Source organism: Paramisgurnus dabryanus, chromosome 5 (genome assembly GCF_030506205.2).
Source record: "Paramisgurnus dabryanus chromosome 5, PD_genome_1.1, whole genome shotgun sequence".
In the NCBI taxonomy this organism is placed as follows: Eukaryota; Metazoa; Chordata; class Actinopteri; order Cypriniformes; family Cobitidae; genus Paramisgurnus; species Paramisgurnus dabryanus.
In genome coordinates, this window is record NC_133341.1 from 31,555,093 (window position 1) to 31,580,003 (window position 24,911).

Sequence of the window (24,911 nt, forward strand, 5' to 3'; positions counted from 1 at the left end):
CTGATCGTGCATATAAACGTGGTCATTGATAGGCGACAATGACAAGGGATGAGCCATTTAAAAAAAAAAATTACAAATACTTGGGCACTTTTGAGATCATGTCATTACAACTGCTTGAAATATGTCACACTGTGCAAGTGTTTTTTGGAAATTTTATTTCAAAAATCTTTAATGTGGCTTAAAATTATTTTGTAGGGGAAAAAGCCTGTAGGTTTAATTGTTTTGCAATGTATGGATTGCTTTTTTATATTTGTAGATTTTTCTTTACACAATTTTGGATAAAAATAAACCCATGTTAATCGGCAGTAAAAGTGAATCAGGTTAACAATTAAGAAATAACTTAACTGAATAATTGTTACTCAGTCTAATTAATAAAGTAAATAATTTTATTAAAAACAAGGTATCTTAACTTATTGCTCTTATAAAAGCACTAAGCCAAGCAATGCGGCGTGTTACCGTAATTTTACAATGGTTTCACTGTAAGCATCATAAAATAACACCTCTTAACCGCGGTAAAAATCTCTGTAACACAAGTCCGCACAACTTACTGCTTTATTTTGGCATGGTGTAGGATGAGGGGAAAACGATAGCCACTTTAACTGCTTGAATTTAGAAACTTTAAGATAGTACACCTAAAGTCCCAACGGTCCAAACACACACACACACATACGGGCGGAAAGCGAGCGTCCGACACAGTGATTTATCTGATTCAATTAGCTTGCAAATGTAAAACAAGTCAGTTCAATAAAGAGCTAAAACCTTTCTTTCTCTCTCGGCCTGGACGTCTCTCAATTCCTCCCCCAACCTCGTCCGGTCTGCTGAATAATGAGAGTGTGTAAATGCTTAATTAGATTAAAAGGGTGTGTATAACCGTATCGAGATGTTGTGTGTGTGTGTGTATGTGTACGCTTAGATCTCGCTACATTAGGGCTGCGTTATTGTGGGCAGGGCTGAGAATTTATGACGCACAAAAACCCCGAAACATCAAACGCATTAAAGAATCCTGATTTATTTTCTTGGAGCACTGGGGAAATATATCACCCATAAAGAGGTGTGCGTGTGTCAGGACCTCCTGAGAAGCATGTGTTTAATGGGAGAGGCATAGCCCAGGCCTTTTTAGTAGTCTGTGACCTGAAAAACAAATCAGAATATAGAAATAAACAATAAGATACGGAGGAAAGTAGACTTAGCAATGATACAGAAGTGCACAGAACTAATGATGATGTGAAATGCCGACGCTAAGTGACTCAATAAAGGACCAAAACATTACTCACTAACCTCAAACTTTCAGACAGTCTCTAATACTTAAACATTTTCACCATCCACAGAAACAGAAAGAGGTTTGGAGAGATTTAAACTTTTTCCGAACCCTAATGAGCTGACGATCTAGACGGTATTTTTGGCATCGTAGGCGCATTCACTGAATTACGCTTTCCTCTAAGATAACTCATTTTGACTCGCATTGAAGACAGCATCTCCTGAATCTTTCTATCCTCTCGACGTAATGCAACAAACTCAGTCCAAATGTTCTTTCAGCTGAGAGAAATACTGACTATAATATCTATAAATACTCATTTCATTCAATATTGAATTACCAATAGTGTGAATGAGACATTTTTCACTGAGATCCTAAACTAGTGAACAAAATGTGAGAAGAATGATATTAAAATAGGCGAAAGTCACATGATAGGAAGCAGGCCATTAGAGTCTAAGCGTCATGCGTTTTCTGTGATCGGATTTGTTAAAACCATTTCATTTACACTTGGCCACAGAAATGCGTCTCGACTAAACGGATATTAATCAGATTTTTTATCCGTGCAAAATGCTAATTTCTTTAATTACAACGTACAACGACACTTCTATAACAACGTACAACAAAAGGCAGCACTTTTTGAGATTGACAGGACAATGACCCATTGAGTTTGATAATAAAAGTTTTATTTCTTTGTTTAAATGCTATTTCATGCATTCTGACTTATTAACACAGTTAAAAAGTTGCAATCCTCATGCTAAACAAATGCAAAGTATCCAAAAAGCATGTGACAGAGTATTTCTGGGCCAAACTCACGCCTCATCTTTCCTACAAGTTTCAAAAAGATTTTTTCAAACATGGGCACCTGTTACATATCAGTGACCCCATATTCCTTATATGGGCACTTCCCCCAGAAAAGCACGCCCACATGTCCATCAGAGTGAGAGTGAGAACAACAAGGACGCTCATTAGCATTGTTTTTTTTTTTTTGTAGAAGTCACAGGCATTACTTCACGCGACAGCTTTGTTTTATATCAAGAATGGACAATGGCACGGAAGAAGAAGTGTGTTTTTGGATGTAAGGAGAAGAAAGCCTTGTTCACATTTCCCAGTAAGCCAGCCTTATGGAAACAATGGATATGGTTTAGCAGCAAAGTTGTGCATGTGTTTGTTTATTGCTGGATTTTGTTGAAATAACCAGGTCATGAGTCACAGACGGTAAGTAAAAATGCATCAAGCGTCTGTGTTTTGTTGGCAATTGTGTGTTGTCGCTCTATAAAGCAACAAGCGTGTCGTATTTGGCAAATTTGCGAGTGACGTCTTTACATCTGGAAGAAAGGTCGAATTTGATCAAATTTAAATTTTGGAAAGTATTTCGTAGGGCATTTACATGAGAAAACGCATGAAGTGACCAGGTGCAAAAAGGCTGTAGATATTATCATGCACTTAAAGGAATATTCCATTTTCTTAAAAGAAAAATCCAGATAATTACTCACCACCATGTCATCCAAAATGTTGATGTCTTTCTTTGTTCAGTCGAGAAGAAATTATGTTTTTTGAGGAAAACGTTGCAGGATTTTTCTCATTTTAATGTACTTTAATAGAGCCCAACATTTAACACTTAACTCAACACTTAACAGTTTTTTCAACGGAGTTTCAAAGGACTCTAAATGATCCCAAACGAGGCATAAGGGTCTTATCTAGCAAAACGATTGTCATTTTTGACAAGAAAAATAAAAAATATGCAATTTTAAACCACAACTTTTCGTCTAGGTCTGGTCCAGCGCGACCTAACGTAAATGCGTAGTGACGTAGGGAGGTCACGTGTTACATATATAAAACGCACATTTGCGGACCATTTTAAACAATAAACTGACACAAAGACATTAATTAGTATCAGTTGACATACAACAACGTAGGAACGGTCCTCTTTCAACACACTTGTAAACACTGGGGCGGAGTTTCGCGTTCGTCCTCTGTGACCTCTTGACGTGATGACGTATTGCGTGGGGTCAGCTGGCGCATCACGACCGGATCTACATGACGAGAAGTTGTGGTTTAAAAGTGTATATTTGTTATTTTTCTTGTCAAAAATGACAATTGTTTCACTAGATGAGACCCTTATGCCTCGTTTGGGATCGTTTATAGTCCTTTGAAGCTCCGCTGAAAAAAACTGTTAAGTGTTGAGTTAAGTGTTAAATGTTGGGCTCTATTAAAGTCCATTAAAATGAGAAAAATCCTGCAATGTTTTCCCAAAAAACATAATTTCTTCTTGACTGATCAAAAAAAGACATCAACATTTTAGATGACATGGTGGTGAGTAAATTATCTGGATTTTTCTTTTAAGAAAATGGAATATTCCTTTAAGGGGACTCACATTATTAATGAATGAGCTAATTTGCTTTTGTAAATAAAAAACCATGCATGTTCAACTTCAACATCTTGCCGTTGTTTTCTACAGATTATTTAATTCAATTAAAATTCTTTTTATAGCACTTTTCACAGTTTTCCATTGCAGTTTTTAAAGAGATGTTGATGCTAGTGTGTCTATATGATATACAGAATTCTGTCATGTTACAATTCTCAAATTCAGAAAACATGGCCACAATCTTTTTGCGTATTACTGTCGGATGCATATTTAACACAAACTTGGAAAGATGAGATGTAAATGTGACTGGCTGACTTTATAAAAGTCCAATAAGTAAGATTCACTTTTGGTGTTAAAAACAACTGTTAGGATTTATTAAAGACAAACAGAAAAAATTAGCACTGAAGGCGTTTCTTTTACGGCTGACCTTATTGCATATGCATTTGTAGGAGTTCATATGCAAAATTTATGATAGGAGAGTATTTAAATGAATTTATTAACACGATTTAATAACATTTGTGCTTGTCAGTGCTATTTAAGGCCCAACATAGCATGTCTTAAATTGCAATGGTTATTATGGAAATGAGATTTTGCACCCGTGTTATTTAACCGTAAATCACCTGCAGAAATTTCCACTCCCATCAATACATTTTTAAAATTGCGCTCTCATGCTAATTTCACATTTAGTGAATCTGGTCCATAGTGCATATACATTTTCAAATATTTTAGCATGTAATCATTTGCAGTCTAATATGTCTGATAACCATATCCTTTAAACAGCACATAACAAAAGAGCGAACTATGAGTGAATGCTTTAGATGTCAATCAAATGGGCGGTTCCTGAACAGTTGTTTAACCACAATGCAAGGCTATGATCGTATTTACTACGGTCAAAAATACTTCTTTTAAACAGACACTCATTTTCTTTAAAAGGCAAAACATTGCCAACATAAACACAGGGGCTGGCTTGGGTTTTGTCGGAGATCAATGGGATCAATGGGAGAGTGATAAACGCAGTGTGCACCTGGCCTAACAGTGCTGTATATGAAGTTTAAAGGCACTGACCTTTGACCTGAGTTAGGCACTGCTGTGAGCTGTAGTTTTTTTCTGAGACCTTTGTGAAGGTAAAGATCTGGTGCTGGATGTTAAAGGGTTGAGAAGCGTCACATTGAAGGTGCCTTTGAGAACGGTGTCCTTGATGACCGGACTCAACTACAACACACAAAACATTCAGTGTGCGAAAACGTATTGAATAAATTCCTTTTAATCTCATTTTGTATTCAAGAAATTGTAAACAGTAGAAGTATAACAATATTTCTGATAATTACTGTATTTAACATATGGTTGACAAATATTTTAGTTCTGTAATACAGAATAGACCTTCAGGTTTATGGTATTGAAGTATGTCATTTTAATCCGTTTCTGGGATCATATTTGAAATTCACCTCATATGCTCCCGGTCCTGGAGTGATGTCCTTAAGGCACTTAAACCGATCTTCTTTTGAGCCAATCAGGGCCAACTTTGGACCAGACTTCACATCTGGACTATAATGACCTGGACCTGGTGACGACAAATAAAACAGCTAATTGACAAGATGATGGCAAATCCTGCCTGAAGATGTAATAAATGTGAATGTTCATTTAAAGGGGACATATAATGAAAATCTGACTTTCTCCATGTTTAAGTGTTATGATTGGGTCCCCAGTGCTTCTATCAACCTAGAAAATGTGAAAAAGATCAACCCAGTAACTTAGTTTTGGTAAACCATTCTCTGGAAGCATGTGAAAAAATAGGAATTGAAATTTGGCTCCCCTTGTGATGTCAGAAGGGGATAATACCACCCCTTCCGTCTGCACTGCAGAGTGCAGAGATGAGCTCATTTGCATGTTAAAGGACACACCCAAAATGGCACATTTTTGCTCACACCTACAAAGTGGCATTTTTAACATCTTATAAAAATTATCTATATGGTATTTTAAGCTAAAACTTTACATATGTACTCTGGGGACACCAAAGATTTATTTTACATGTTAAAATTGTTTGTGAAATTTGAAATTTCCCCATTAAAGGCACAATATGTAGTTTTTGCCACTAAACAACAAGAAAGGCGTAGATTGATGATGCCATGAAAGAGCATAGGACGATGCAAAATCTCTGAATTTTTTTGGGATAATGTAAGTACACATATGAAAAATATATAACAATATGCTAGGGATTTTTGAATATTATACTGCAAGAACCATACATATGAAGAGCACAGATGCAAAACCATTTAAAGGGGCATTCATACAGAACGTGTTTTTAACGATTAAGCTAAGCAAAAGTATTTGACGCCACGACCATTTGGTTAATCATCATCTCATGTTTCATGCAGGTGCCAATTAGTGGCTTTTGCATCTGAGTTCCTCATATGGTGCTTTCAATAACTTTGCATAGGTTTGGTCACCTGGGATCTGAGGGTCACAGCGGAGAAACTCAGGGTCTCTGGGGGCGGCGGACAGAAAGCTGCTCTGTCGTTTTCTCGCTTTCTCATTTTGTGGTCGGCTGTAGCGATGGACGCCGTGAATCTTCTCAAATGATTCGCACACGTTATACGAGCCCGGCGGAGGCGTATCCTGCCAAGAAAGAATCCAATATATAACCACAGCATCATAAAAATCATTTGCACAATGTATTTCGAGCAGGTACAGTATGTACGAGTCAGAAAGTGTGAGTGTGTCTGCCAAACTGCTTTTCTGCTTTCATGTGAATAATGTTCCCGGTTGAATACAAGTTACACTCATCTGTCACCTGCTGTCAATTACCACAGATAGTAGTTGTCAGTCAGTAAGTAAAACCAGGCTGACAGTAATACACTCACAGCGAGAGACATGTTAGGAATTGTACACTATGGATACATATTCCTTTCCTTTCTAAGGATGCCGTTTCATGTTTTAACTTTTTATTATTTGAAAATCACTTTCGTTACGATAGATTCTTGTTTTAAATTTGATTTGACTTTTATGCTTTTGTCCGAAGCAAATGACAGTGCATTTTGTCTATACATATTTTAGCACTATATGTATTCTTTGGGAATCAAATCCATGACCTTTGCACAGCTAACTCAGTGCTCTGCCATTTAAAGGTGCATTATGTAACTTTTAGTAAGGATCTCTTGACAGAAATGCAATTTAATATACATAACTACACTCACCTAAAGGATTAATAGGAACACCATACTAATAAGTGGCATTGATTCAACAAGGTGCTGAAAGCATTCTTTAGAAATGTTGGCCCATATTGATAGGAAAGCATCTTGCAGTTGATGGAGATTTGTGGGATGCACATCCAGGGCACGAAGCTCCCATTCCACCACATCCCAGAGATGCTCTATTGGGTTGAGATCTGGTGACTGTGGGGGTCATTTTAGTACAGTGAACTCATTGTCATGTTCAAGAAACCAATTTGAAATTATTGGAGCTTTGTAACATGGTGCATTATCCTGCTGGAAGTAGCCATCAGAGGATGGGTACATGGTGGTCATGAAGGGATGGACATGGTCAGAAACAATGCTCAGGTAGGCTGTGGCATTTAAATGATGCCCAATGGGCACTTAGGGGCCTAAAGTGGTTCAAGAAAACATCCTCCACACCATTACACCACCACCAGCCTGCACAGTGGTAACAAGGCATGATGGATCCATGTACTCATTCTGTTTACGCCAAATTCTGATTCTACCATCTGAATGTCTCAACAGAAATCGAGACTCATCAGACCAGGCAACATTTTTCCAGTCTTCAATTTTGGTGAGCTTGTGCAAATTGTAGCCTCTTTTTCCTATTTGTAGTGGAGATGAGTGGTACCCGGTGGGGTCTTCTGCTGTTGTAGCCCATCCGTCTCAAGGTTGTGCGTGTTGTGGCTTCACAAATGCTTTACTGCATACCTCGGTTGTAACGAGTGATTATTTCAGTCAAAGTTGCTCTTCTATCAGCTTGAATCAGTCGGCTCATTCTCCTCTGACCTCAGGGCATTTTCGCACACAGGACTGCCACATACTGGATGTTTTTCCCTTTTCACACCATTCTTTGTAAACCCTAGAAATGGTTGTGCGTGAAAATCCCAGTAACTGAGTAGATTGTGAAATACTCAGACCGCCCGTCTGGCACCAACAACCGTGCCACACTCAAAATTGCTTAAATCACCTTTCTTTCCCATTCTGACATTCAGTTTGGAGTTCAGGAGATTGTCTTGACCAGGACCACAACCCTAAATGCGATGAAGCAACTGCCATGTGATTGGTTGATTAGATAATTGCATTAATGAGAAACTGAACAGGTGACAATACAAAAATGCAGGCGCTGTCTGTCAACTTTTTTTAAAAATGCTGGCGGGAAAAGAGCTAAGCAACTGGAACATAATTTGATGGTGGTGACTTGAAGAACTTGCCTATTATTAAATGCAAAATATTTCTTTAATAAAACACTAGCTGTGCTTAACCAGAATAATTTTCTCTGTTGAACTTATTTATGTTTTTATAGGAGTGTGTGAATAGATCAGGACTGAAAGGTCGTCTAGACAAGTAAATCTCAACAAATCTATAAAGCGGCCACATAAATGAAAAGGAATAAGAGACTACATGCCAAAGAAATTGAAGTAAAATTTGCATTATTTACTTGACAGACGATTATATCCAAAGAAAAACACATGCATACTGAAAAAATATATGCTCTAAAAAATGCTGGGCTATTTTTAAAACCCAGCGTTGGGTCAAAAACCGACAAATACGACCCGATGAATTGAACCTATTCTGGGTTTTTTCAACACAAAAAGCTGGGTTATTTTAACCCATTGTTAGGTCAAATATAAACATTTTCCTGGGTTAATTAAACCCAATAGCTGGATTCATCCCTTTGTGACCCAACACTGGGTTAAAAGTAACCCAGCATTTTTGAGAGCAGTGGTCTCCATCATGGTGCCCTGGGGCACCAGGTTGCCCGTACAGAGTCTGTGAGTTGCCCTCCACAGCACATTCTATTAAAAGCCTCAATTTTAATATTTTTTACGTATTTTTTATATTAGCTTGGCGTCTTTTATGTATGTTAATATTTTAAACAACGAAAAAAATTGTAAAATAAAATAGAATCAACAAGTAAAACAAAAGTTTTGAGTAGGCTATATAGAAAAAGTAGCCCTCCAGATTGTTTTATTCATTGTGGAAGCCCTTGCTCACAAAAATTCGCTTTGCAGAAATGCATCTGGTAAATACCTAAATGTAAATACTTAAAGGGATAGTTTGGCCAAAAATGATATTAAACCCACGATTTACTCACCCCCAAGCTGTCCGAGTTGCATATGTCCATCGTTTTTCAGACAAACACATTTTCAGATATTTTAGAAAATGTTTTAGATCTTTCAGTTGATTAAATGTAATGTTACGGGGTCCATGACCTAGTCCAAAAAAAGGGCGTCCATCTTTCACAAAATAAATCCAAATGGCTCCAGGATGATAAACAAAGGTCTTCTGAGGGTAATCCGCTCGGTGTTGTTGTAGAAATATCCATATTTAAAACTTTATTAACGAAAATAACTACCTTCCGGTAGCGCCGCCATCTTCGACTCCTCTGTATTCAGGAGAGAGTATTAGCGTAGTGTACGCACTTTTCTAAGTGACGTATGACAAATTCGGAGGGCGGGGGCACAGAGCAGCAGCAGAGAAGCCTCCGTAGGCTGCGTAAGCTCTAATCCTGAATGTGGACGCGACTAAGATGGCGGCACTACCGGAAGGTAGTTATTTTCGTTAATAAAGTTTTAAATATGGATATTTCTACAACAACACCGAGCGGATTACCCTCAGAAGACCTTTGTTTATCATCCTGGAGCCGTTTGGATTTAATTTGTGAAGGATGGACGCACTTTTTTTGGACTTGAAGGTCGTGGACCCCGTAACATTACATTTAATCAACTGAAAGATCTAAAACATTTTTTTTAAATACCCGAAAATGTGTTTGTCTAAAAAACGATGGACATATGCAACTCGGAAAACTTGGGGGTGAGTAAATCATGGGTTTAATATCATTTTTGGCCGAACTATCCCTTTAAACATAACATATGGGACATTTAATGATAAACACGTTGTTACTTTGAGAGTCATATTATTTTTTTAACACAATAAACAACATTTGCACGAATTCTTAGTGCCACAATAAAAAATACGCTTATAATTGTAAGTTATATATCATGACTGTATTTGTTTCACAGGTCTTTCTGATGAAAGAAAAAATTATATTACAGTAACTTTTGAGAATCTAATGAGGATCATCTTTAAAAATAATGAGAATTACGAAGAACCACACACCAGTAATGAGAATTTGAGATCTTAATTGTCTTAAAATAGCGCTGTTTTCTTATTGTTACCTTTTGATGTTAAGTTCAAAAAAGTTTCTGTTGGATTCATGCAGACAGCCGTGTGTTTTTATAAGGGCATGTTGAAATGCCTAATGAAAACTACAGTAGCAGATGAGAGGCGAGGCGTAGATCTCATAATGAAATATTTGCAGCTTATGCATTAGAGTCTGAGACGCTGCGATGAGTCAAACACTCTCTGGGTTATAAAATCCCACGTAAGGACATGCAGCTCTGTGCTCTCATATCTTGGTTTGTATAATTACTGATTTTAGATATGGACAGAATTTCATCTCAACTCTCTACGGAGTGAAACAACACGCGCTTCTTCAATTCAAACGCATGCAAACACACTTTGAAAGCCAGACGTTGTGGCTGTGTTTGACTTTGAATACTGAGCTGACATCTCATTCCCACTCATAATTTATCACGGAGTTTTAATTTCAGCTCGGCTCATTGATTTTCCAGTATAAAAATCTTTATTTCTCAAAAATAAATTGCTCTGGACGAGTCAAGTATCAACTTTTTTTAAACATTACTTAAAATAAAAACAGACACAAATCGGACAATTGATGTCATGCAGATAGAGAAAAGGGATATAAAATAATTTAGGGCAGTTTGAGATCAAGTTGAAAACTTTGAAGGGGGATCTAAAGCTATTTCATGCATTCATGACTTATTAACACTATAGTTGTGTTTCTATTACCCTTTAAATTGTGCAAATTGACATTGTGAATTGCACACGTGGCCAATGGAAACATAACCGTTAATTTTGCAAAAAAACTCCTATATATCGCAAAAACGTTTTGCATGAGGTGTTTTTTGTTTAGACAATTTGGAAAAGATGTATTTTGCAAAACTGCAATGAAAACAGTTCATTCGCATTTTCAGGTCACCTGATACAAGTAAGTAACTAGTTATTATTTAAAGATGACGCAGTATATACTAAAACCTACCAGAAACACGTCAATACGTGTCTGCACCCAGGTATAAGAGGCTTTTCTTGCCAATAATGTTTGTATAACACTCCTACATCGGTACAGCTGATCTGTCTTTTATAAATCTGGTCAAACTAATGACTCTACGGAGATAAGTAATTCAACTCTATATAGGTCCTCGAGATTAACATGAGATATGCAGAAACAGCATGTGTTTTGTGAGCTTTAACTTTTGTATGTATACATAACAAGCAAGTCTGTATTGTATATTTATATATTCATGCATTTGGCAGACGCTTTTATCCAAAGCGACATTCCAAGCTATAGATGCACTCTCAGATAAAAAGGTACAAAAGTTGTAACTGGGATGGTGCCTTTAAAAAAATAGATACAGATATGTACATTTGAGGTACAACAGTGTTCAAATTATGTCAAAGATTATAAGGAGCCCCCCAGCTAAGCCCCCATTACAGGGCTGCCGTGATTTCACAAATTAAGATGAGATCCTGGATTAAAATTTTTGTTGGTCCTGGATTTAATAAAAAAGAACCCAAATTACCCTTAAATTAAACTCTTACCATTTTTACCCCTCAAATTAGTGTAAAATATAGTTTGAGAAAAATTAAAAAGCCCCTAACCCTAAAGATTACACAAAATAATAATTAAAGATTCTTACCGTCAACTAGGTGAAAATAATCCAGACACAGAGACATCAACTTGTCTGTCAATTCCTTCAGAAAACAGCATGACACGCGCGCTTGAGAGTTTACATTTATTTTAGAAATTTTAGAAATTTTTATAGATTTACAGAAATCTTTGGATTAGTTAGTAAACACAACATAATACACGATAGCATAAGCATTGGGCCCCCAATTTGCTAAATCCTCAACTGTGGGTAACATACTTATGCCGCAATAGTTAGCCTGTCTGGAACCAAGATGATTTAAACCACATCACTGTGTCACACTTGCATTACATGTGAATGGCCCCTATGCTAATAGGATTTTGTTTCTCTCTCCCTGTCTCGTCCTCGACCCCGAAGACAATGAGACAGAAAGTAGGCACACCTCTGATCTACTGGCCGTCCTATAACGTGATATCCAGCTGATGGCTGACAAACGACCACCGGCAGAACCCGCTTAATCTCCTTATCCGCTTGCATATATATATATATATATATATATATCTCCCAAGGGTTTTTCCCTCCTAGGACTTTTTATATTTCCCCAGCAAAAAAGTCTGGGGTTTTTTTCTCCTAGGAGGTTTTTCAACCCGGGGAGGCAGGCTTCTTGGGCTTAACATAGCACCCTCTTCTATATGTTACATTAATAATACGCTCGCTTATAATGTTGATTTATAGCCGCAGCACATTTAGCTGCTTATGCTATCGTGTATTATGTTATGCTATCTGTCGATTTTCTGTGCTTTTCACTGCTTCTATTAATGTAAAGCTGCTTTGAAACAATTACCAATTGTGAAAAGCGCTATATAAATAAAATTGAATTGGAAAAAAAAGTTTATTGAGAAATTGGACAAATAAATGGGCAGTATCACTTTGTGGCACCGAAGCATGAGAATTTTAAATGAAGTATTTTAATTAACAGGGGACCCCACCTACTTTATATTTTTGTGCTTTATAGGAGGTCCTTAAATGTTTATAGGATGTCCTGGACCCCCCCCCCCCCCCGAAGCCCACTGCCCCACCGAATTATAACACTGAATATAGAGCTTTTAGGTACAAAAGTGTACTGTTTAACTTTTTCCCCACCAGCGTTGTTTATTTTTAAGTCAGCGCTTTTTATGATTATTACAAAAGTGTAATGCCTTCCTCTTTAAATATATAAATGTACAATATATCAAAAAAGACCCTCCGCTTTCAAACAAAAAAGTTTCATCCTATCTTCATTTGTTTTCTTTTTATCACCTCTCATATATGGGTAGGTTTTTAAAAAATAATAATAATTGAGATAATTGCATTTTTGTAAAGGACTTTTGTTAGAGATCAGATTCAGAATGATGATCAAAACATACACAGATATTTTACAGTTTCTGGATCAGTGGATGCTTCAGTGTTTTATAAGTTGTGTAAGAGCGCCACCTGAATGATATCATTGGCAAGGAAGCGTTCTCTCTTAAATGACGAGATAACTTGTCAATGGCTGGGAAAGAGTTAAAAAACGTACCGACAACTTTTGTACCTTCTTGTACCTTTTTTCTGGGATCAAACCCATGACTTTTTGTGTTGCTGATGCAATTCTCTAACACTAAACTACAGAAACATCATAACAATCTTTTCTTAAAATCCACTTAGATTTTTTGGGTTACGTTTCTAATGATGAAACTCTGAAAAGACCCTTTATTATAGAAGTATATGAGATACTGATCACATTTGCAATGTGTCTCTGCTGTAAGATGACAGATTAAAGTTAAATGTGGCATCATTATGTGTCTTACTTTGGCGTACAGGGAACCCATAAGTCTGTTAGTGGTCGATTTAAAAGCGGCGGTGCTCCGTTTCTTATATAATTCTTCTTTTTTCATCACCTGCAAGAAAAAAAAACATATTATATAACAACTGACATGTTTATAACCCGCTGTCTATCAACAATCCTATAATCTAAATGGTTGAGCAGCACACATGATATACATCGCATTTACATTCATGCATTTGGCAGACGCTTTCATCCGAAGCGACTTACAGTGCATTACAAGCTATACGACTATATCGAACCTATGAGTTTTATACTGGACATTGAAACAACACTATAACCAATGGGTATGTTTAGATGCTACTACTGCCTACTACTTTATATCATTCTGCTACTTTCATGCATAACAATGAAATGTTTTGCTTGCATGCATTAACTGGAATTCAGTCTCTTAAACATGCATGAATTATGTCAGTATGATGTCCGACATCAGACTTATTATAATCTTCCCGCTCAACTCTATATATTCAGAATCCACAGACTTGCTGCTAACAAGCCAATAACTTACACAGACATACTACTCTAAAAAAGACAGTGAGTGCAGTTTCTTTCACTCGTGATGTATGGATCTGCGGCGCAAAGATTGGTCTGAAAAGCATTTTCATAGTTTGAGAGGAAGATGATTTTCTTCATCTCTGAGAAAATACAGGGCCACGGATTTCACTCAACCCTCATGCGGTCTCGCCGATGCAGGCGGATGGCATGCAGAAAGAAATACAATAGGCAGAATGTTCCCAAAAGACATCAATTGGGGTCAGCTGGTTCATGAAGCAGGCCAATAGGACACCCACAGGTGAATGGATGAAAGTTTGCCAGAAAACAGTCACCAAGTGGGTACTGCAGAGATTACCCTAAAAAATCTCAGTGGAGGATGGGTTTACCCATCATAATACATGCAGTCGTATCTTATAATCCTTTACGCCTACAAACATTTACCACAGTAAACATACTATCTGCCAAAATGCATCATATAGTTAAAGCAGTTATTGTTACTACAGTAAAACTAGGGCTGGACGGTATAATGAAATATCTCACACAATATATTGCCCTGCCGCTGTATGCACACTGGTATGCAATAACTGAATGATTTTAATACTTCAAAAAAAAGTTAGGGACAACACTTTATTTTGATAGTCCACTTTAGACATTTTACTAATTATGAGTAATTTTCCAACTACTTATCAACTACCAATCTTAACAGCATTAGTAGACTGTCTGCTTAACCCTAATAAGTCCCTTGGGGTCAATCTTACCCCAAGCCACTTTTCTTTATTTTAAAAACATGGTTCCCTTTATCTCAGTGAAAAAAGATTTTGTGACTTTTTCAAATTATCTTGTCAAGATTCTTACAAAAAAAAACTGGGCTTGATTCGGTCGTTCTTAAGAGGTTTAAAAAAAATGTACCAAAAGAGGTCCTTTGGGGGTAAAAATGACCCCATTGAAATAAACGGGAAATGCAAAAGAAATCTTTTTATTCGTCAAAAAAAATCTATGCATCGAGAATAAATCTGAAAATTTTAACACATAAAGGTAGGCCTGGTTTTAGAGCACAAATGCAATATAGAAAATACATGCTCAATCACACACAAACAGACACCCACAAACACACAAAGGTATGACTGCCACAGAGAGCTTTTTTTTACAAAATTTGGCAAAAAACAGCCACAGATGCAAAACAAAGATGGAAAATGCTCACACAGGTGTGTGTGTGTGCACAAACACACATAAACACAGACTCATACACACACACACAAAGACACAGTAAAACTTACACACACATAAAGACAGTCACAAACACGCACGCGTGCACACACACGGACACATACGGACACACACACAGACAAACACCCTTACATTTAGTCAAATTTCTGTGGCATTTTGTAAAAACAGACATTTCAAAATGCATCAAAACTACAAAAAATTATACTATTTGAAATAATATTTATTTTGAATGTCCTTTCTAATGTTTATATAAACATAAATTCACAAAATGTTTCACTAAAGTAGTGATGTTGAGCAGTTGGCCACATACAGTAAAATTAATGGGTCTCTATGGGCATCTGCTGGTCAAAATGATTTTTTCCTAAACTGTAGTTCTTTTATGTTTTTTTCTAAACACCAAATGGTCAAATTCAACACATAACATCTAGATCTATCTCTAAAACAATTTAAATCAAATTTAGAACATAATTTATGAGAATTTTTCTTACAAATTGTATATTTTACAGGCAAGCTAATGGTGTAGTTGAGGAATTGAGTGGTAAAAAGTACTTCATATCTCCCAAAACACAGCATTAATGTATAGATGGGAAGAAAACGGGAAAAAATGATATATTATTTGTATCATTAAAAATGTATATATTTTTGTAATCACTCTTTTAATTTCGGGGGTCATTTTTACCCCCAAGGAACTCTAACGTATACAGGAAAATAGGGGCTTTTGAGGGTTAATAACTATTAACACTTTATTGTGATGATCTTTGCAGGTGCATGTCAACTTATTCCACTAACCTAAACCTCTTGCCTAACACTAATCCTTACAGTCTACTAATACTCCAATGACAGTTGACATGTAGATGCAAAGTTATTTATAATGTCTAAAGTGGATAATCAAAATAAAGTATAACCAAAGTTTTAGTTCGATGTAGATAACAAAGAGACTGGCGAGACAGAAAGATTGATGCTTTTTCCCAGACAAAATTTAAAACTGTATGTTGGTTATATAATCTGTATTATTAAAATATATTTTATTATCATTTAAATTGGTTTTACAAACTTAAAGCATTACTGTATTTCATATCGTGCATTGCATTATTTAGCAAGTAATCACATTTTTTCTTTAATATTGTGCAACCCTTCATGTTTTACAGAGTTAGCTTAGGTTAAAAGATTACTTCTCTTTCATAAAAAAGAAATCACAATTATTTACTCACCAAAATGTTGATGTCTTTCTTTGTTCAGTCGAGAGGAAATTAGTTTTTTTTTTTGAGGAAATATATTATATAATATTATATAATACACTTCTTCTCGACTAAACAAATAAAAACATAAACAACTTGGATGACATGGGGGTGAGTAAATTATCAGGATTTTTATTTTAAAGAAAGTGGAGTAACACCCACCAATATGGGTTAGTTGATGAAAACCAAGAGGCTTGTGTTTGTCCCATAGACTGCAGTTTGATTTTCACAATAAAGCCCAAAAAATAATGAAAGACATCGCCAAAATGGTCCATGGGCCATCAGTCGTTCAATAATAATATTATTCAATCTTTTCTGGCCTTGGTTGTGAAAATCAAACTGCAGTCTACGGGACAGTCACGAGCCTCCCGGTTTTAATCCAAAATATCTAAAAATGTGTTCTGAAGACAATCGGAGCACTTGGGGTTTAGATCAACACAGGGGTAAGTAATTTATGATAACATTTTAAGTTTAGGGTGAACTATATAAATAGAGACTGCCAGTAGGTTACTGCATGGTCATCAAGTTACAACACTTTTATTGTAGTGATTAAAAAAACATCACACATACGTTGGTTACCATGGTAACATTTTGCATTTACAGGTTCAAGATTGAAAATATTTCTAGTGAATGATTCTTATCAAATCTGTGTGCTGACATTAAAAATTTGGATAAATATTGAGTTCAAGGGGATCATCACAAGTCTATTGTGAATCTGGATAAACTGGTAGATTAGTGTACAATAGACAATCAGGACACACTTGAGGACTCACGTTGTACTGTGCCGGACCCGGGCCGTGTATTCCCGCTTTACTGGGGTGGAAGAGCTGGCGAGGTGCAACACATCCGAAAGCTCCTTTCCTTGCGCCCTTTATTTTGGATTTCTTTAAACTATCCTGAGATAAACTATAGTCACACACGTTATAAGCACCAGGACCTGGAGAAGAAACACAACTTCAGTTAGCATTAAAGCAACTAACAAACGATTAGATTGATCTTTTGTGAAATCTTGGTCAAGTTTCATTAAAGCATTCTTATCTCAAATGTGCATAATGAACAACTGAGATAAGTTTGTAAAGATATAAAAACACAAAATACAGAAATCAATTCAGTATAGTACAAGAAGCCTAAAATGAATGTGGATAGCTAAGGTATTTTGGTATTAGAAGAATTTTATGAGAAATTAGTTCATATTATATTATTTTTTTGCTTTTGTAATGTAATGGTATATTTTTAGTTTTTCTCTCTTTTTCATTTATAAGGTATCAAGCTGTGATGTACCCGACCCAAAAGGACCCAAATCCCCAAGCCACCCCCTGGCCTAAAATCGCTGATACAACGTTTAAAGTATATAATTAAGAATATTTTTGGCATTTATTTGAGATACATTATGGTTTTTATTAATCAAAGAACAGAAACTGATCGTTAGATTAATCGTCCAATAAGTTGTTAGATTAGTCGACTAATCGGAAAAAGAGTCGCCTGATTAATCGTTTAATAAATAGTCGTTTACCCAAGCCCTACTATTTAAAGACGAGTAGTCTTTATACGAGTAGTTACACAAGTAAGTACGGTGGAACAAAATAAAACTTTGCGATTTTTTAAGTGGATGAAAAATGAGAACTATATTGTATGGCAGAAGGGCACTTAGTGTTTGGTGGCTGTTTGGATCCTAAGGAATGAATGGGGCTAGGCTAAATGCTAACAAAGCCATGACGCGCTGTACAAAGATTAAGTGCACGCATTGAAAAAAGATAGGGATGTATTAATTTGTCTAAGCTGAGGTAAGAACATAGTAAATATTTGAAAAACAGTGGTGTTTTCCTTTAAAATATTGAAGCTTTTCCTTTGTTTTAAAGTGCTTTTCCAAACTCATGTTTTTGTCCTTTTGTGTCCTTGTTGGGCACATGTCAAATAAACAATTTAATTGAAAAAAACTTGGAGATCTTGGCAAAAGCACAATTTGAGATATTGGAGGGATTCTTTTAGAGAAAATTCTGAGATTTTGGGTTTGTGGATACCAATAGCAACAACAGAGATGTTGCTATTTTTATTTTTATAAGGTTTTTTTTTTTGTTAACCGTGTTGCCGTTTACATCAATACATCAAACATGCATATAAAAACCATTGTATGCTTCAAAATGTAATTTGCTAACAAGCTGATACACAAAAACAACCACAAGCTTTTACGTTACTGTGCTTGATGAACTCGACCAACATTATATCCCACGCCAGACCTTTCGTTTTAAAGTCACGTTTAAGATATGACTGCGTGTAATTTATGCTACAGAATGATAAAATCCTAACACACACCTTATTTTACTCATAAATCACAAACTGCTCAAGCCATTAGGATTCTCGTGGGAGCTCATGGTTTGGAAATGCTAATTCACTTCCAAGTTTCAGGACTACACAGCTAAATGGCTTTTTTGGTACTAACTTTTTATAGCTCATGTTTTGCACCCCAGGCAAACAGAGGCAAATTCTGACCTTTCTCTGATCTATAAAACTTAATTTCTATGTGATTAGATATTTACAATGACACAAGAAACACACAAACCTGGTGTGCTCTTTATTTGGTTTTCTGGAAGGAAGCGTACAGCAGTCGCACCAAAGGGGCTTTTATTTACCCCGCTGCTTTTCTTCAGAAGCTCAAGAGCACAGCGCGGGTCATCGTAAGCACCAACAGGGGGCGCTTCATCTTTAGATGAACTGAACCTCTATAAAAACAGTATTTTCAAGTCATAAAACACATTTTTGTTATGTAATTTGACATATTTCTAAGAATCTTCAAAGAGATTAGGTGTTTTTTATCCATTTCACCCTTAACCCTGAGCGGTCAGACCCGGTCCATAACCCATTCTTGGTGATGCAAGAGCGAGTTATTACATTTTGATGACAGATTGGGAAATAATGGAATATTTTCTTTGGAATAATGTGCATTCATAAATCATTCACAATAAGACCTGAAGCATGCATCGATAAAAAGTAAACAAGGTCAATTTTGACTTCACATTAGCAAAGGCATTTCTCCATCAGGTGAAGGAATGCATTCATGCCTGAGCTTGAGAGAGGAACGGTGGGTTCGATGCTGGACCTCGGTGTGCACTGGGATCCTCGAACTGACTTTTTATGTAGTACTGTCCTGGACCTGGGACGCCCTACGGACATAAACACACATATGCACAATTACATCATTGTAAGCTTATTCACAACCGAAGCTACTGATGCTTTAATCTTGTTGCAATAGTGCCCTCTACAGGAAGCTTTTGTATAAGCTTTTTTCAGTTTTCAGACAAGTTTGTGCTATATACACTGCTGTATACACTCTTGCTCTTATGCATTTATTTTTTAAGGTCTTTTAAGAGCTATTTCTATGTAAGATGGAAAGGCATGTCTACTTTAATATGATGGCTGTTATAATTATCATATTAATGGACTACATTAGTGGTTCTGGGGGCTGCGAGATGGTGCCAGGGGGTCCCCAGTTTTATTACAATTTATAAAATACATTAAAGGGGACATTTTACAAGATTTTTTTAAGATAAAAAAGTTAAATAAATCTTTGGTGTCCCCAGAATACGTATTTGAAGTTTTAGCCCAAAATATCATATAGATAACTTATTATAACATGTTAAAATTGCCACTTTGTAGCTCTGCGCAAAAATGTGCCGATTTTGGGTGTTTCCTTTTAAATGCAAATGAGTTGATCTCTGCACTAAATGGCAGTGCCGTGGATGGGTAGTGCAGATTAAGGGGCGGTATTATCCCCTTCTGACATCACAAGGGGAGCCAAATTTCAATTACATATTTTTTTTACATGCTTGCAAAGAATGATTTACCAAAACTAAGTTACTGGGTTGTTTTTTTACACATTTTCTAGGTTGATAAAAGCACTGGAGACCCAATTATAGCACTTAAACATGAAAAAAGTCTGAATTTCATGATATGTCCCTTTAAATTTATCATAATATCTGTGTAATTAAACCTAAAAATACATATTGCTGCTAACCAACAGCAATATGTTGTATAATTTAATATGTTTTGTTTAATTAAAATTTTAAGTTGTACAATGTTTTTTTGTGCAAAGGGATGCACCGTACACAAATGTTTGAGAACCACTGGACTACATGTTTGGTAGTCAATGAAGAAGTATATAGAGTTTATTTATTAGGACAATAAAATCTGCAATAATCATATACTATACAGCATATTCTATTATATATACTATATATTTATAAATTTCCTAGTTTTTCTGTTTTGTTTTTTTTAAAGCAATGAAACGCAGTGAAAAAGTGCTATAGAAAAATAAATGTGACCCTGGAAGACAAAACCAGTCACAAGGGTTAATATTTTAAATTGAAATGTATATACGGTTTCATCGGACACACGTGCGGTGACGCGATACGCATCTGGTCCAAACTTTACTTCTGTTTGCAGTTTTTTTAATGGTCTGACTAGTTACTAAACTAACTTTTGAACAAATACATTGTTGAAAATAACAAATTTTCTTAATCTACGTGTTGTTTATTTAGCTAGTTATATAAATAAACTACGTTTAAAGTCCTTTGGTGTAATTTATTCTTAGTGGAGTTAAACGAAAGTTACGTGTTGACCACGAAAGCCGCTTGTTACAGCTGAAACCGTCTATACATTATCTGAAAGCTTACAAATTAGCTTTTTTAAATGATGTATGATTTGTTAGGATATAAATAAGCTCTCCATTGAGCTATGGTTTGTTAGGATAGTATACAACTATTTAAAAATCTGAGGGTGCAAAAAAAAAAAAAATAATGGGAAAATCGCCTTTAAAGTTGTCAAAGTGAAATCCTTAGTAACACATATTACTGATGATAAATGCATTTTTTATTTATTTATGGTAGGAAATTTGCAAAACATCTCAATGGACCATGATATCTTAATGATTTTTGCTTTAAAAAACGATAATTTTGACCCATACAATTTATTGTTGGCTATTACTATAAATATACCCGTGCAACTTATGACTGGTTTTGTGTTCCAGGGTCACAAATGTGACTAAACTTGATATATCATATACAGGCAAATTAGGATAAAGGTCTCCACACAGGAGCATTCGTGAAATAAGAGATGATGCATGCAAATAGACTCATGTCTCATTCCAATTTAATGTCAGCAGCTCAGAGACAACTATGCGCAAAGGTTGTCCCTGTGGCAAATCACGAAAGTAATGATAAAGATGCTAAAGACAATAAAGAGAGACATTGACCTTCTTTTCCTCTTGTAATGTGATCAGCTCATGGTATCGAGGGAGGATCAGCTCCGGTCGACCTCGCTGTTCTTGCCTCAGATTCACGTTTTCATATTGGGCTGTGTGGTCGCTAAAACAAACACATAGACAGAAAATTATCAAAAGTTTTGTATCAAACAAAGCATGTGAGTGATGTTTGATATAGCTCAGTGGTAGCAGCGCAAAAGGTCACACATGCTAATAAAAAAAAACGTATACCTTGTAATGCACTGTAAGTCACTTTGAATAAAAGCATCTGCCAAATGCATTAAAGTGAACCTAACATTTGTTTTGCTTTAAATGCAAAGACTAAAGGACATTCATTACAGACCGATAAAACCCCTCTGTGCCATTACTCCTCCAAAAAGCCAGCCAATTAGATTAGAGCTTGCTAGATCGAAAACAAATCCATCCTATCTATTGTTATAAACAATGTGCATTAAACAATTGTTGAATGAGCTTGATGACGGTCGATATGCGTGACATCTGAAACTGAAACCATGGAAATTTTTTCTTAAAGCAATAGTTCACCCAAAAATTTTAATTACCATGGAAGCTAATTATTACAGTTTATAACGTTTTAAATATTGATATTTATATTACAAAATCGTATTGATTTCAAGTTTATTAACCCCTTGGATTACTTCTGTGAAGAATGGATGAACTTTTTTGGGCTTCAAATCAGAAGCACCATTTACTACCATTATAAAGCTTAAAACAGCCTGCACATTTTCGTATAAAATTCAGATTGTGTTCATCTAAAAAATGATAATCCTACACATCAAGAATGGCTCGACGGTGAGTCAATCATGGGGTAATTTTAATTTTTAGGTGAACTTTCCCTTTAAGCATCCCAAGGAGACGCGTCCAGATGGTTCAGAATAAATTTGCAAATGATGTTGTGTCTCAGCTGGGAATGCAGTCAATCAAACTCACTCCTGTAGGTCGTATTGTCCTGGTCCAGGCCCGTCTGCATCCCTCGTCTGATCTTTCCGGCCCGTCATCCTGCTAAAGTGCACACCTTTATACTTCTTTGAAGAAGAGAGTTCCTCCTGCCACATACACCAGAGATACGGACACTTCTTAAGATTTTGCTAAATAGATGACATACATATTTACTTATTTTATTGGCTATGATAATTTGGACTTCAGTTTTAAGTTTCCAGAACATTCGCCCACCCTGATGAACTACATCCGATACGTGGAGATGTGCCAATCATATACATAGCATTTAATCAATTTTTAGACACTTAGCAGCTTAGAAATGAGGAAAAATGGAGTGATTTATCATACAGGAGTGACAATGTTACAATATGAGCAGGACTTCAAAAATAAACCAGAGCATTAGAAAAAACACATCCAAATCCAATAAACGTGGGTGTATGAAATTGCCATATTTTTTTAAATACTGCATTAAATGCACAAAGTTAAATTTTAAGGGTCAAAGGGACACTGAAATAAAGTCCTTAAAATCTCAGTTATGACTGCTTCGTATTTTCTGAGAATGGGAGGAATATGTGTGATCAATTTGAAACAATAAGAATAGGAAAGAGAGAGAGAAATAAGAGCCTGGCGGATGGGCCGGCATTTTTATGAAGAGGAAGCTGGCAGCTCAATGGCACATGAAAGATGATTAGATTAAGGACGAGTCCAGCATCTGCTGCATTATTGTAAGTGAATATTGAAATATAACGTAAAGACTAATTACCGAGGGTTTTCCGTCCTGACAGTAAAACGGACGAGCGCTGGGCTTTGTGACTTTTTAAAATAATGCACCGATCATTAGTCATGAACACAGCCACTGCAGTAATGAGGCACAGCAGCAGGGCATTAGACAGTCTGACCTTTCGTGACACTCACTCACACACACACACACTTAGACGTATCCATTAGACATGCATCCTTTAACAATGACATCTTTGTAAGCCGCCTACGTAGTTACAGCATCCAGATATGAAGGTAGGTGGCATAATAATGCAACCTTAGATATATTTGTCTAGCAAAATTTGTAAGACAGTTTAGTTAGGAATAGGATGCTGTCTTAAACCCCTTCCAGGAAAATAACCATACAATTTCCTTCTGTGTGAACGCAAACACCTGATCCCGGGATTGATCCCAGGATGGGGACCTGGTAACATTGCCGGAATCATTCCCAGACCATGCCTTGTGGAACAAAGGGCACACAAATTTAACACAGATGGCACATAATCTATCTGACCGTTACAGGACTGTAGAAGGCGGGGCCAAGGGTCTGGTCTTTGATGGGGGGGTTGAATCTGAGTAGGACACCCTGAGCATCTTCTTCATATCCATAGGCCTGTCCTGGAGAAGGTATGGATGGTGCATCAGGACTCAGGTGTAACTTCACACCTTTAGAGACGCCCTGCACACATCACAATTAATTATACATATATGGTCATACAAACACATTATATGCCATCTGATAATACAATCTTTGTGGCATGCATTTAAAAAAAAAAAAAATTTACAACAAAGTAAGCTTGCTTAGTTTAAAATAAAAACAAGAAAATGTTACTTAATGTATACATAATATATATCAAAAATTAAAAAAAATCTGTTAAAAAACAGAAATACAAAATAAAGAAATTAATCAAAATGTTATTTTGCATACAGAAAATAGCGTGGTTTCCAATGAACTATTGCGCTGCAAAAACCGTCAGGCGGATGACGTCAACGTACCGCGAGAGCGAATCAAGAAATCACACGTAGAAGTCTAATTTAGAATCGCTCTCGCGGTACTTTGACGTCATCCACCTGTTTGTTTAACACCACCATCAACATCCCGCGATGTTCCCAAACTTTTTTTGTGATGTACCCCTCCAAAAAATAAACACTTAAACACCCCACCACCACCAAAAATAACAACAAATCACTATTATATGTGGGGTGTAACTTATGTGACGTGACTAGTGTATCTTGCTATGTTCTTTTGAGAGATTAAGTCGTTTTCTACACAAAAGTCTATCTGTATTTATTCGTCTTGCTATTGTTTGTTGAACTCACCTTCACGATTATCTGCTCACGGTCGGTTTTCAAACAGCCCCTTTTATAAAAATGCGTTTCTATCATAGAACGTCGCGCTCTTGCGGTGCATTGTGGGATTGACGACGGCGTCAGGAAAATAAAGCTTATAAAGACAAAAAAAAAATTAACGAAGATATATCCCACTGGCTGATTTGAATGAATTATTTATTTACATTGGCAGGCTTTGTATTTTACTTAAGTAAGAATA

At 36.2% G+C, this 24,911-nt stretch overlaps 1 protein-coding gene across 1 annotated transcript; it reads right to left on the minus strand.

The window, feature by feature from the left end:
• Positions 1–587: 587 nt before the first annotated feature.
• stpg2 (sperm-tail PG-rich repeat containing 2) lies at positions 588–24,748 on the minus strand. Its single transcript, XM_065250108.2, has 12 exons — positions 24,683–24,748; positions 23,877–24,041; positions 22,595–22,710; positions 21,638–21,749; positions 19,449–19,550; positions 18,950–19,109; positions 17,163–17,326; positions 13,395–13,484; positions 6,068–6,236; positions 5,066–5,181; positions 4,686–4,832; positions 588–1,131 (listed from the first exon to the last, which is right to left on the minus strand). Exons 1-11 carry the CDS (start codon positions 24,746–24,748, stop codon positions 4,698–4,700), a joined length of 1,395 nt encoding a protein of 464 aa, XP_065106180.1. The 3' UTR covers positions 588–1,131; positions 4,686–4,697.
• Positions 24,749–24,911: the final 163 nt, after the last annotated feature.